The sequence below is a fragment of the Cydia strobilella genome, chromosome 4 (genome assembly GCF_947568885.1).
Source record: "Cydia strobilella chromosome 4, ilCydStro3.1, whole genome shotgun sequence".
NCBI classification, from domain to species: Eukaryota; Metazoa; Arthropoda; class Insecta; order Lepidoptera; family Tortricidae; genus Cydia; species Cydia strobilella.
In genome coordinates this window covers 2,825,701-2,837,932 of record NC_086044.1, presented here as the reverse complement: position 1 = coordinate 2,837,932, position 12,232 = coordinate 2,825,701, and the positions used below count along the sequence as shown (strand labels likewise).

Here is a 12,232-nt window from a genome sequence, read left to right as displayed (position 1 = left end):
CAGGAGTGCAGAGATGACTACGGTCGCTTAGTATTCCTTTATCAGCACGTATTATGCATGTACTGAGTACACCCTTTGCGAAGGGCGGCTACATTGGTAGCCGATATAACCTACATCCGGCCGGGTAAGATGGTTCTCATATATGTTATAGTAACTAATAGATATCATTTGACACTTATTTATGATTGATGGAAGATGCCATCATCCTTAGAAACATATAGACATAAAAGATAGAGGTTTAAACTCTCATACTTAGTGGTAGACACTTAGTGATGCGTCATTTCATATAAACCCTTTTAACCACAGATGGTGCATAAGGCAGATGAGCGAAGCAGATTATCAAGACTACAACTGGACTGTGAGGTAGGACTAACCACTCCTCAAGCCTCACATACAATACCATTTATTCCTATTGTCGCGGCGTTCTGGACTATTATGGTAGTCTAGTATATTTGCTTGTCTATAGTGTTCATTATGAGAGCGTCGCGACAGTGGAGCTTTTTGTATGGAGTGAAATTTAATTTTTAATTTTTCTCAATTTTGACCCACTTACTTTTATTTAAAGGGCCTTTAGACATGGACAAATATACCTTGCTGAAACTGATATTTGATTATTACGTTATTAAAAAACCGCATCAAAATTAAATTGAAATTTGCAACAAATTGTTGGTGACTACAATTGCCTATTCTATCAGACATTTTGGATTTTACCTATCCTCTGACTCTGATCCATGTCTGAATTTTCAGGATCTATTAAATTCAGATTTCATATGTGTCTCCATTTGGTCTCCATGCACGAGTGTGATCGAGTAAATATATGATTAATTTTGAACGTAACCCCGGTGAATGACACCTGTCACTGTCAGTGTCACTGTCAGTTTGTCGAAAAAAATCGATTATCGCAGTTCACGATTTCACAGACAAATAATAACAATATGTACGATATTATTCTCTTAAATTTGATAACATAGTTGTAAGAAATTGTAAAAATGCATTTTCTATAGCGTTAGTTCAAGACACTAGAAGTATTGAGCGTTATATTCTTGTAAACTTCATATAAATGCCGCATAATCGTCCAATTTCCGAAATGGGATCTGTTTTTGATTACCGGATTTAAATAAGTTGAGTTCATGGAAATGGAAGAAAGGGCATTAAACCATCAAGCATACATACAAAATCAAACGCAAAATATTGAAGAGGATATTAAAGATAAAAAAGGCCGTTTGAGGCCAGAGTTTGATCAACAATGGAAGAAAAATTTTGGAGTTGAAACTGAAGTAGTTTATGTGAAAGTGGACCCTATGGCTGTTAATGTAGAGAGCGGCGGTTCGAACCAGCAAGTCCAATGCGAAATGCAGGAACCAAGCATGTTTCAGAGAGTGGATGCTCCTAGTAAGTATAGTAGAAACTACTTAACTCTTTGAACGCTAGGCAGCGAAGGCATATGCCGTGCCCCGGACGCCAGGTGATCGCGATTATTTTAGCAAAATTGAACATTACGGAGTCCCACGTAAGTCCCTATTGCATTGGTGAAGCTGACGGCTGTAGCCGTTGTTGGCGCTAGAGTTGTGCCGTTCCTGGTAACTTTCCCAATTTGTATGGGGAAATTTCTCGCTCGGTAACATTGAATGTTACTGGGAACGGCACAACTCTAGTGGGCACCCTTGGCAAGACTTTCCGATGACTTCCACAGCCATCTAATGCTTTAATATTTTGATTGACTAACTATTGTACTTAATCATGGTAGTAATGATAGCTCAATAAAAATAATCTTAAATTTACTTATACTCCTTTATAACCTAAAACAAGGTGAACAAAAAATAGAAGAATGGAAAATTGAAAACTATAAGTTGTAGGTAATTATAAGGTTAGCTTAGAATTATAGGCTTCTGTTGTCATGTTTAAATAACTGCTCTTTTTGTATTCACCATTCAAATTAATAACAAGAGATTTTCCAGAATGTTTTTTGCATATTTTTTTTATTAAATTTGTAAATTAACTTGTGTGTAATAATTATTTGTTAATTTTAATATATTGTGCATTATGTTGTTGTATAAGTTACTGACATGTTCACCTAGAGTGTCCAAAGCCTCCATAAAAACCAGATAAAAAAAAAAAAAAAAAAAAGTTACATAAAATAAATAGGTATATTCTTATTTAAATGTTATAATATAAATGATTGTATAATTGTTTTAGCTTTGTCACAACTGGACATTAGTCAGATTTTAAACAATTCTGATTATGAAGATGACTCCTCCGTTGATGGTGATGACTCCAAATTTCGTGAGCATGAAACTGATGGTTCAAGTGACGATTACCAGTCTGAAGAAGACCAGGATGGTGAAGGAATGGAAGAACCAAACCAGCTTTGGATGCGCCATACTTACATGGACAATATAAATCATTCAGGGTATAAAGCAAGTGAACCTAGAAGTTCTCAAAGTTCAAGAACCTGGCATAGAACAAAATTTACTCCAACTAAACCAAACCTGCACCAACCAGCATATCTTCCAAATATATGTTCAAGTTCCAAGGATGCTGTGGAATATTTCAATGAATACTTTGATGATACACTGTTTGATACAATAGTTAAGAAAACTAATCAAACGGCCTTGCAAAAACAAGCTAAACCACTGAACTTCACAAAAGTTGAGTGTAAAACATTTTTTGGTATATTAATAACAATGTCTTGCATAAATTATCCTAAAATAAGGATGTATTGGAACCGAAAATGGGCTATAGATATCATTGCAAAAGCTATGGCGCGAAATCGCTTCTCAACATTGAGACAATCTTTAAAATTAGTATTTGATAACGATATTACTGAGGAAATGAGGGCTGCAGATCATCTGTGGAAGGTACGTCCGATAATAAATAGGGTTCTAGAAGGGTGTCACAGGCAGGAGAGACAACAGAATATTGCTATTGATGAAATGATAATCCCCTTAAAAGGAACCTCTCCGATCAAGCAGTACTGCCCAAATAAACCTAACCCTACCGGCATAAAAATTGTAGTCTTAGTAAATCCAAACGGTATGATATGCGACTTTGTGACATACCAAGGCGAAAATAACTTGGTTGAAGAAATAGTGCTGTTTTTGACAAGAACTCTTGTGCCGGGACATGTTCTTTATTTTAATCGGTATTTCACAACAGTCGAATTGGCTAAAGAACTAAACCAAAATGGCTTCAAATGTGTCGGAGCAATCAAGAAAAGTCGTCTGCCAAAAGAAGTGAAATCGGAGTTGATCAGTGACAAAACATTAGCGACAAAACAGGGAAGCCACGATGTCCTTGTCAGTTCAGATGGTGAGATGGCAATAACCAAGTGGCATGACAATAAGTCTTCTTTATATTTATCAACGATATATGCGGCCGAAAGCATTGGTATACGTAAACGTTATGACAGGAAGAAACGCCGAACTGTACCGATACCGAGACCAGAAGTGGCCAGGGAATACAGGTCTAACATGAGCGGTGTGAATCTCACCGAAAGACTACTTGCTTCATGTTACTCTAAGACGAGAATGAACAAGTGGACCTTACGGTTCATCCAGCATTTCATTGACTTAGCCGTCTCTAATTCATGGATAAAGTATAAGAAAGAAATGCAGACGCTACAAGTTGCAGGTCACAAAATATACCAATTGTGGGAATTTAAGAGACTCATAGGCGAGCAGTTAATAGAATCTAGTTTAAACAATGATTCTGATGGGGATGAAGAAACTAACGTTGCCAGTAAAAGAGTGTGGCGCCCTTTGGCACCATTGCCATCTAAAGTGAAAAGGACTCAAGGAAATGCGCATATGCCAGAAGTGGGGACGGTGCAACGTTGCAGAAATAGGGGTTGTGAAATGAAAACCACTATCAGTTGTATAACATGCAATATGCATCTCTGTCTCACTCGTAAGAGAAATTGTTTTAAACAATTTCATACAGACGGGAGCTGTTAAATGATCTCATTAACTAAGGTCAATATGGGTAAGTGTGGCTGGGGGCAGTGTTGGCCGAACGTTAATTGCAATTAACCATTAACCAGTACAAATTGAACCGTAAACCGTAACGGACGGTTACAGTTTATGGTGTGGATTAGACCTTCACATTGGGGCCTGTGTACACATTGATTAGTCTATTGCGAGTTCATACATTTGCTACTTGCGTTTAGTGGCAAATGTATGAACTCGGAACAAACACTAATCAATGTGTAAACAGGTCCCAAGACTAGCTACATTTATTTTATCCCTCAGCCACACTTACCCATATTGACCTTATATCGATTTTTTATTTCGAATTATTAATAAGGATTGTTTTTATTTAAAAGAGAAGATAATTATAATACGAATTAAGTTTCAGTAAAAGTTGATAAACCTATTGCTATATGTGTTACAATGTTGTAATAAATGGTTTAAGTTGGTAAAGATGTTGTTTGTATTATTACTTCAACACTGGAACACTGATGGGTGCTTTTACACATGCCAGAAATTCAGTATAGACTTGTCTAAAACTAGCTATATTTCACGCAAAGAACTTTTAAATCTTTTAATAGTACTCATATTAGGACCGTGGGACGCTAGAGGATAAATATTTAAAACAAACACGGAAAAATCTTAATTGTATTAGCATCAAAAGGCACTCGCAAAAAACCAATATTTACTCGTGCGAAGTAAGCAATAAATTAAGGCGCCATCAAACGTTCTACATAAGAGAGAAACCATACTCGTGCGAAACATGTAAAAGGCCTACCTTATCTACAACGTCAAATAAAATTCTACAAAGACTAAAGCTTGTGTTTTTACCTGGATACAAAAATCAAAAATGGTACTGCTCCATTTGGTTTAGCCGATCTGTCATTTTAGTATAAAATTGGTATTTTTAATATAAATACGATTGGATAGTCATTGGCTAATACAAAAAAATATTTTGGCTAAAGTCGGTAACTGGCATTATATTTGGTTATCAAACGAAAGTTGTGGTACAACTTAATTATTGTATTTTGTTTATGCAGTAGGCACTACATTTAAATCTAATTAAATTAAATTAGAAATGACTTGAAACGTGAGACACGAGTTTTTGAGGCACGACTTAAATATGAAAATTTTATTTAATAATTGTTGATTTACGGATTTTATTGTAATTAAAAGCGCAATACTTCAGCGCTTAAAAAAAGTAAAGTGTGAACTGACCTCTTCAGCGAACTCTACCGCCTCGAGCGCGTGTTGCTCGCGCTGCGCAAGCGCGCGCGCCTGCTCGTCCACGCGCTGCGCGTGGCGGGCGCGAGCGCGTGCAGCTGCGCCCGCCAGCGCGCGCACGTGCGCGTCCACTGCCGACAGGTACTGTGCGCCCCAGGATTGGACTTCTGCTTCTACGCGGGCGGCTTGGCTCTGAGAAAACGTATGTACCTAGTCAAATAGGCAAGCAATGTGGATATATCGAAACATCACTTTTCTATGAATAGTACATACATATAATAGACAATATTGGTTGTTACAGATGTTCTGTCGAAGGCCACTACCTTCTCTTGATCACACGCCAGCCGGGTAAGTAGGTTACCTTCCTGTTGTCACCAGCTGCCAAACTCAAATTTCCCTCTAATGTACTACCCACTCCCATCATCAGTCATCAAAACCGGACTCAGTGCATACATCATTCATTCCATCGTTCAAGATCATAATTCCTTTATCATCACGTCGACCTGCCTGACGTTGTGCCGCGGCGGTGATATCGATTTGCCGAGCTTGCGGGGTATGCATTCTTGCCCGTTAGACGTTCTCAGAGACCGACCTGGCTCATTACTCTCATTAGGCATTTTCTACATCCTGTAGAATGAATTCTAATAAAACGGTCTACTCACATCGACTTGCTGAGCCTGCAAGTTCAGCATCCTGGTCGCCCGGTCCACGTTCTCAGGCACCAGCCTGGCGCGATCACAAGCGTCTTGTAGGAGCCGTGCGCGCTCCGCCGCCGCCCGAGCCGCGTTGGCCAATGCGTGCCCAGAGTGGGAGATCAGGCAGCAATCGCGGCAAACTACCTACAGGAGAACAAAAATAATCTACTTATATTTATTGATCAAAATTCCGTTATGTAGTATTGGATTGGTCATATTCTCCTCAGGATATCCACTTATCCGAATTCGAAGACATGGTATATAGTTTTAAGATTACCTAACGCCTAATATGGATAGGGTAAAAGAAGGTGACCCAAAATCTTCAGTCAAAGCATATGAAGAAAAATATGATTGGCTGGCTTTAACATTACGGATTGAAGTGAAAGGATGCGGCCCATTTACGTAACTTTCTTTAGCTTCTAATAACTTTCCTTACCTGCTGGCAAGTGGCGCAGTACACACAGAGTTCTGCACGATGCTGGCTACAGAGCGTCGCAGGGGTCTGTAGGGGCTGTAGAGAGTGTCGGGCCGTGGTCTTCTGGCGGCTGTGGCCCTCGCCGCAGGACTCGCAGACGCTGACGAGGCACTGGTCGCAGCGGCTTTGGGCCTGTCAACAGATAATGTTTATATTTAGTCTCATTAACAGGTGTGACTAGGGCCAATCGCCGATCAGTTTATAAAACAAAACCACTTGGAATGTTTTTCAGTTCCACGTTGTTTGGAAATCATAAATGAATGCGCCAAACTCAAACTGATGGATACCGCTAAATAAATACGTGCATAATGAGTAGCGTGCGAATCCGCAGCAGTGTGATAACCGCGTTACATGCGGTAAATCACCCACCCAGAGCGCCCCGGATAAAGTAGGTAGTTTACCTACCTAGCTGTGGGATTGAAAACTGAAAAAGTCGATATTTTTGTCCATGGTTCTTTCAAAGTTCAACAAAACATAAATCTACAAACGGTAGACGTTGACACTGGGTACGATGCTAAGCAAGTAGCGTGGGTACAATTTACACCAATACACTGAAGTATTTTTGAAATATCCATGCCACTTGCGTTTATGTTCCCTTTTTTCGCTTTGTTATTACAAAGGATGAAACAGCGAGTGACAATCTCCCTAAATAGATTCCAGCAGCATTCAACTCTTTCAACAGATTTCGAAGGAACCAAGTTAAATGTAGCATATCGTAACAAATGCGAGCTTTTGGTAATGACTTTGTATTGGAATCGAAGCGAATTGATGCGCCTGAGTTGACACATGTGTTGTTTCTTAAAATAAACGGTTATCTTTGAGACTGAAGTTCGTGTGGTTTGGGTTTTGTTTATTTTTGAGTTGGCAATTGACCTGTGCGAGTTGCATATACGAAACTATTGAATCATGGGCGCGTCACCACATAAAAAATCTTTGGTACATTTTTGAGCATTTTGGTTATATTCATAGTTTGGTTTGTAGTCCCAGACTTCTACTAAAGGCTTACAAGACTGGAGTTGTCTAACTGGCGCCCCACAATGCCTGCAAGCACGCCGGAACGTACGCGGTTAAATTCTGGCAGCATTTAAGATATAACATAGTTGAGAGGCACAGCCAAAGGGGGTTGGTCGCACAGCATAGCTCGGCTCTCGCCCGCCATTTTCCGTAGCAGCACATGGTTGAGGGGCAAGGCCGATACTCCGCCAAGGGGAAGGTGGGTCTCCTGCGCGCATGTCGGGCAGATTATTAACTGGAGGCTCTTGCTTGATATCTGGAAGATAAAATAAAACTTTCTTACCTTATTATCACAGTTGCACAGGTCGCACAGCACGCTAGCTCGGCTCTCGCCCGCCATTTTCCGTAAAAGCACATAGTTGAGGGGCAAGGCCGATACCCCTCCTAGTGGGAGTTGGGTCTCCTGTGCGCATGTCGGGCAGATTATGAGCTGGACGCTCTTGCCTGATATCTGAAAGATAAAATTATCTGTATGAGCATATCGAATTTAGAGCAAGCTAAAAAGAATCGTAGTTATGTAGTATATAATAACGTCTGTCTGTTTGTCTGTCTGTCTGTCTGCCCGTCTGTCACCAGGCTGTATCTCATCAACCGTGATAGCTAGATAGTTGAAATTTTCACAGATGATGTATTTCTGTTGCCGCTATAACAACAAATACTAAAAACAGAATAAAATAAATATTTAAGTGGGGCTCCCATACAACAAACGTGATTTTTTGCCGTTTTTTGCGTAATGGTACGGAACCCTTCGTGCGCGAGTCTGACTCGCACTTTGCTGGTTTTTTAATCATCTAAAGCTTGTTGAGTTTAGGTATCTTTGGCATTGTTGAAAGCTCATGATGATATATGTAGGTATATATGAGGCATTGACAGCGTGGCACACTGGATATTTAAAGTTGACCACATCCAGAGAGATTACTACTTAGAACTGGGTAGTCTACCCAACTGTCGGGATTTGTAGATTACTGAGCTATGCCAAGATTTGGGAAGATTATTCTACTAAAGCCACCCAGAACATGAATGAAGGTATGTCGTCTTTCCACGGCCTTAATGAGGTCCAATGAAGGGTTGTACGAGAAGCTTATCATAAGGGCAACTATACCTTTCTAGTTAATATCCCGTATTTCCTCTGCTTCTGTTCCCAGCTAGCATCGGAACCCGAGCGCCGCGGGTCGCTCTCGTACCCTGAGCCCGCCGAGCCCCCGGACGAACCGGGGTCCTGCTGGATTGAACCTGAAACAAGATGGCAGCCTCCTATGTAGAATCAAGTAATAATATTATGATAATTCGGCACATATACTGGTTGGAAAAAAATAATGGGCCCCGGAGGGAAGGTTAAGCCAGCGCGGGGCCAGTAGCCAATTCTATCATGGGGCCCATGGATTGCTTAAATTTTGTCGGACTAAGTGAAACAGGTTTTTTACGGCCACAATGTGTAGGTGCGCGGGGCCCCCAAACGCGCGGGGCCCGTGGCAATTGCTACTTTTGCCACGTGGCTAATCCGCCCCTGACAAAATACTAATATCCCCCAGCGTGACTGTGACTGAATTAGTTATAAAACATTTCTCATCAATATGACACAATCGTCACCAATTTTAGCCGCGTATTATTAGCGCATGATTCAGTGAAGGTCAACGTATTTAGGTGCTCCACATCCGCTGGTGTTGCCAATTCACTGACTCAGTGCGGAAGTCATTCCTCTTGAACAGTTGGGGTAGATAAGAAATAAAAGTTTCATTCTCAGTTTGGCTTGATTTGACATTTAAAAAAGAGACAACCATACGGCATGTCTAAATTTTTTTTATATCATTTATATCATAGAGTAACTTATACTATGCTTATACTAGAGCGGTACTGTCATAATAAATTTTGTAACCCCAGTAAATTCACTGCCATCTGTCGACACACTTTAAAACTAAAAATAAATATTTATAAAAATACGATAAAATGTATTTAAATATGGATAAATGTTTTTTTTTATTTGCATTAATTATTTTTATGATTTTGACCCATGTTCTTTCACTGATATGCGTTAAAATTGTTAAATAACAAACGAAACCGTCAACGCCATCTATACGACAGTAAGCCAAAGCTAGTAGCGCCCTCTGAACGAGAATCAAATTTTCTTGATTTTCGTGGCACGTTTTTTCCTTAGACTGTATCCATCTATTACGGAGTTATATCTATCTTTGTTTATATTTACATATTACATAACGTTAAGACTACAATATAAGCAATTTTAAGCATGCATATGTCACAATCCAGAGTTAAAAACAAAAAATTACAAACATTAAACCATACTTAAAACTACTCGACATTAGACAATCCACTTTTTTTTCGGGGCAAGATAAACGCTACGAGGTATCGGATTCTTTTAAGTGTTCTTCTTGTCCAGGGTTGTTCTTCTTACCCCATCTCTCTTTAATCAACATTCGGACACTTCCCCGGCGCGGCCTTACTCTATAAGGTGGATCTTCTTACTCTTAATTAATAAATAAAGTCGGGTGTAGTGCTCTCACCTCCTGTCGGGCGAAACCTGACGTTTGGAGCGCGCGAATCGTGCTCTCGAAACTCGAAAGTGATCTAATCCGCCTAAAAGAAATTAATAATAGGGACGACCCCCAAGAAAGTGATCTAATCCGCCATCCGCCTAAAAGAAATTAAGAATAAGGTCCCTATTCTCTACTAGAACTAAAAGTTCTCCAAAATCAAAAGCCCGTTTGGATCTATGTGCACATAAATCCAGGCAAGGCCGTCTTATACTATGCTGAGGCCTTTGGGCACATAAGAATTTGGGCCCTTTTGGAAAATAAAGAAAGCGAATTAAACTAACATTTTTTTACTATGATCTTCTATTTATATGAGTAATCAAATATACTGTTACTGTCCTTATGGTTAAGACGGTATTGAGTCTAGGCAATAGAGGTATCTAACCCCTTCTTACTTTCTTACCATCGGCCACTTAGGTCTCAAACCGCTTCATGTCGATTTGAGATCTAAGTGGCCCAGTACACAATAAACCAATATACCAAAGATCATAATAAGATAAATAACTCTCATTTTGCAACACAAGTGTTTCCATTGCAATCAGTTATTGCCGTCTAAGAGGTTCTGAATGAGTGTAAGAGTCATGAGAGCGTGACTCATACAATCAGTGGGTATATAACAGAAACAGATGACCAGATGAGCGCTTATTTGTGTTATTATCTTATTTATACTTCTTTGAAGAGTTAAAAGTGAAGTGATCTCAAATAAATTGTTTAGATAAAAGATGGCGTTTTTACCTTTCTTAGAAGTTTATAAAAGGCAGGAAGGACAGCTAGATTAATAAAATAAGCATTCAGCACAGTCATATTTACAATACCTAATCGATGTACCTATGTTAGGGTATGGAATTGATATACTAATTGGAAATTGTTAAAGCGATTATCATAAAACGAAAATATTTTTGTTGTCGATTTTGGGCCAAGAAAATAATGTATTGATAAATCTTGGTTACTTGGTAGATTATCTATCAGGGTTTATTGTGCATGCAAAACATTGCCTTAATACTGCGTGTTTTGAAAACACTGGCATTTTTGAAACACTCAAGAATTCTTCCATAAAAGTCCACAGCTAGTTGAATGGACACACAAGGCACAGCCACATAATACAAACCGTTTTGTCTGTGCACACATCCATCAGAAAATTACGCAACCGCAACATAAACAAATGAACTTTCTATTTGTTTACAGTTTGCGTGTCACCCGGGAGGCGGGTATTTCTGGAACGCATTAGTATGTTCGGGTGATCTCGTAAGGCTAGTCACACTGCTGGAGCTGCGCGGAGCGTTAACGGTTAATTCTACAGCAATCTCATTACCCTGGCTATACCTATTCGCAAATTCCGCTCAGCAGTTATGGCTGTAGATGGAACCTGGCACGGGTCACCAAAAATGAGATGCTAATAAAGCGGCATCTGGGAATTTGAGAATAGGTATGGCCAGGGGAACGAGATTTTTGTAGAATGACCATACCTTGCAAACAGCATTGGTTGTAATCTCCAATGCTATTTGATTGGTTCCCTACATCTCCGCTCCGCTCCGCCCCAGTGTACAGGCAACCTTAGTGACACAGCTCGGTATGTGTGAATTATAGAATCGCGTTACATGATGGAGATTGAGGGAAAACTACAGAACTTTGAAATTAAACAAGGTAGCCTATGGGCGTCTATAAATTGTGTAGGTAAGGTGTTTAAATAGAAGAGACTGTCGTAAGCTGAGGGCCCACTGCGAACATCGTAGTTCGCAAATTGCGGGCATCTTTCTCTGGCACTCTAATAACGCCTTAATTGGAGTTAAAGAGAGAGATGCCCGCAATTTGCAAACTTCGATGTTTTTGCTCTTACATTTTGCTCCTAAGCCCGGATTTTTAGAAAAAATGTATGACATATTTAATGAAATGTCAATACAAAGTGAGAAAGTGTCCCATTTTAATTACTCTTCAGTGTGTGTCTCGTTGCGTGGGATCGATCAGTGCTTGATCCGATTTAGCCCGGGAGCTAGGTCGCGTAGGGCTTCTGTCTCCATTTACCTAGGTAAGGCGGTCTTCACATTAGTTAATTGGTGCCGCAATCGCAGCGCCAGTATGATAACCGCCTAACGCAGCCATACTCAACCTTTTATTTTATAGGGGCCACAAATACGGTTTTGCCTTGTAGCCCCGGGCTGCAAGATGAATTTTATTAATTAAAGGTAATCGGGTGGCAAGGATCACCGCGCGGGCCACCTAAAAAAGCCCGGCGGGTCGCAGGTTGAATATCGCTGGTCTAACGTATTTAATACGTTCACTGCCAGCGCAAGCTACGCGCTACGGTCGTAG

The 12,232-nt window shown here is 40.0% G+C and overlaps 2 protein-coding genes across 3 annotated transcripts in view; one reads left to right on the top strand and one right to left on the bottom strand.

Annotated features, from left to right (window-relative positions):
* The window catches only part of LOC134740455 (E3 ubiquitin-protein ligase TRIM45), a 32,722-nt gene that overhangs the window by 13,514 nt on the left and 6,976 nt on the right, over window positions 1-12,232 (bottom strand). For both annotated transcript variants that reach the window (XM_063672897.1, XM_063672896.1), the window contains 5 exons: window positions 8,476-8,606; window positions 7,657-7,824; window positions 6,321-6,491; window positions 5,852-6,028; window positions 5,184-5,381 (listed from right to left, as the gene is read on the bottom strand). In XM_063672897.1, coding sequence (XP_063528967.1) covers window positions 5,184-5,381; window positions 5,852-6,028; window positions 6,321-6,491; window positions 7,657-7,824; window positions 8,476-8,606 — 845 coding nt within the window. The remainder of the gene's footprint in view (window positions 1-5,183; window positions 5,382-5,851; window positions 6,029-6,320; window positions 6,492-7,656; window positions 7,825-8,475; window positions 8,607-12,232) is intronic.
* LOC134740454 (piggyBac transposable element-derived protein 4-like) lies at window positions 883-4,331 on the top strand. The gene is made up of 2 exons (XM_063672895.1): window positions 883-1,392; window positions 2,197-4,331. The coding sequence occupies exons 1-2, from the start codon at window positions 1,131-1,133 to the stop codon at window positions 3,951-3,953; spliced, it is 2,019 nt and encodes a 672-aa protein (XP_063528965.1). The 5' UTR covers window positions 883-1,130; the 3' UTR covers window positions 3,954-4,331.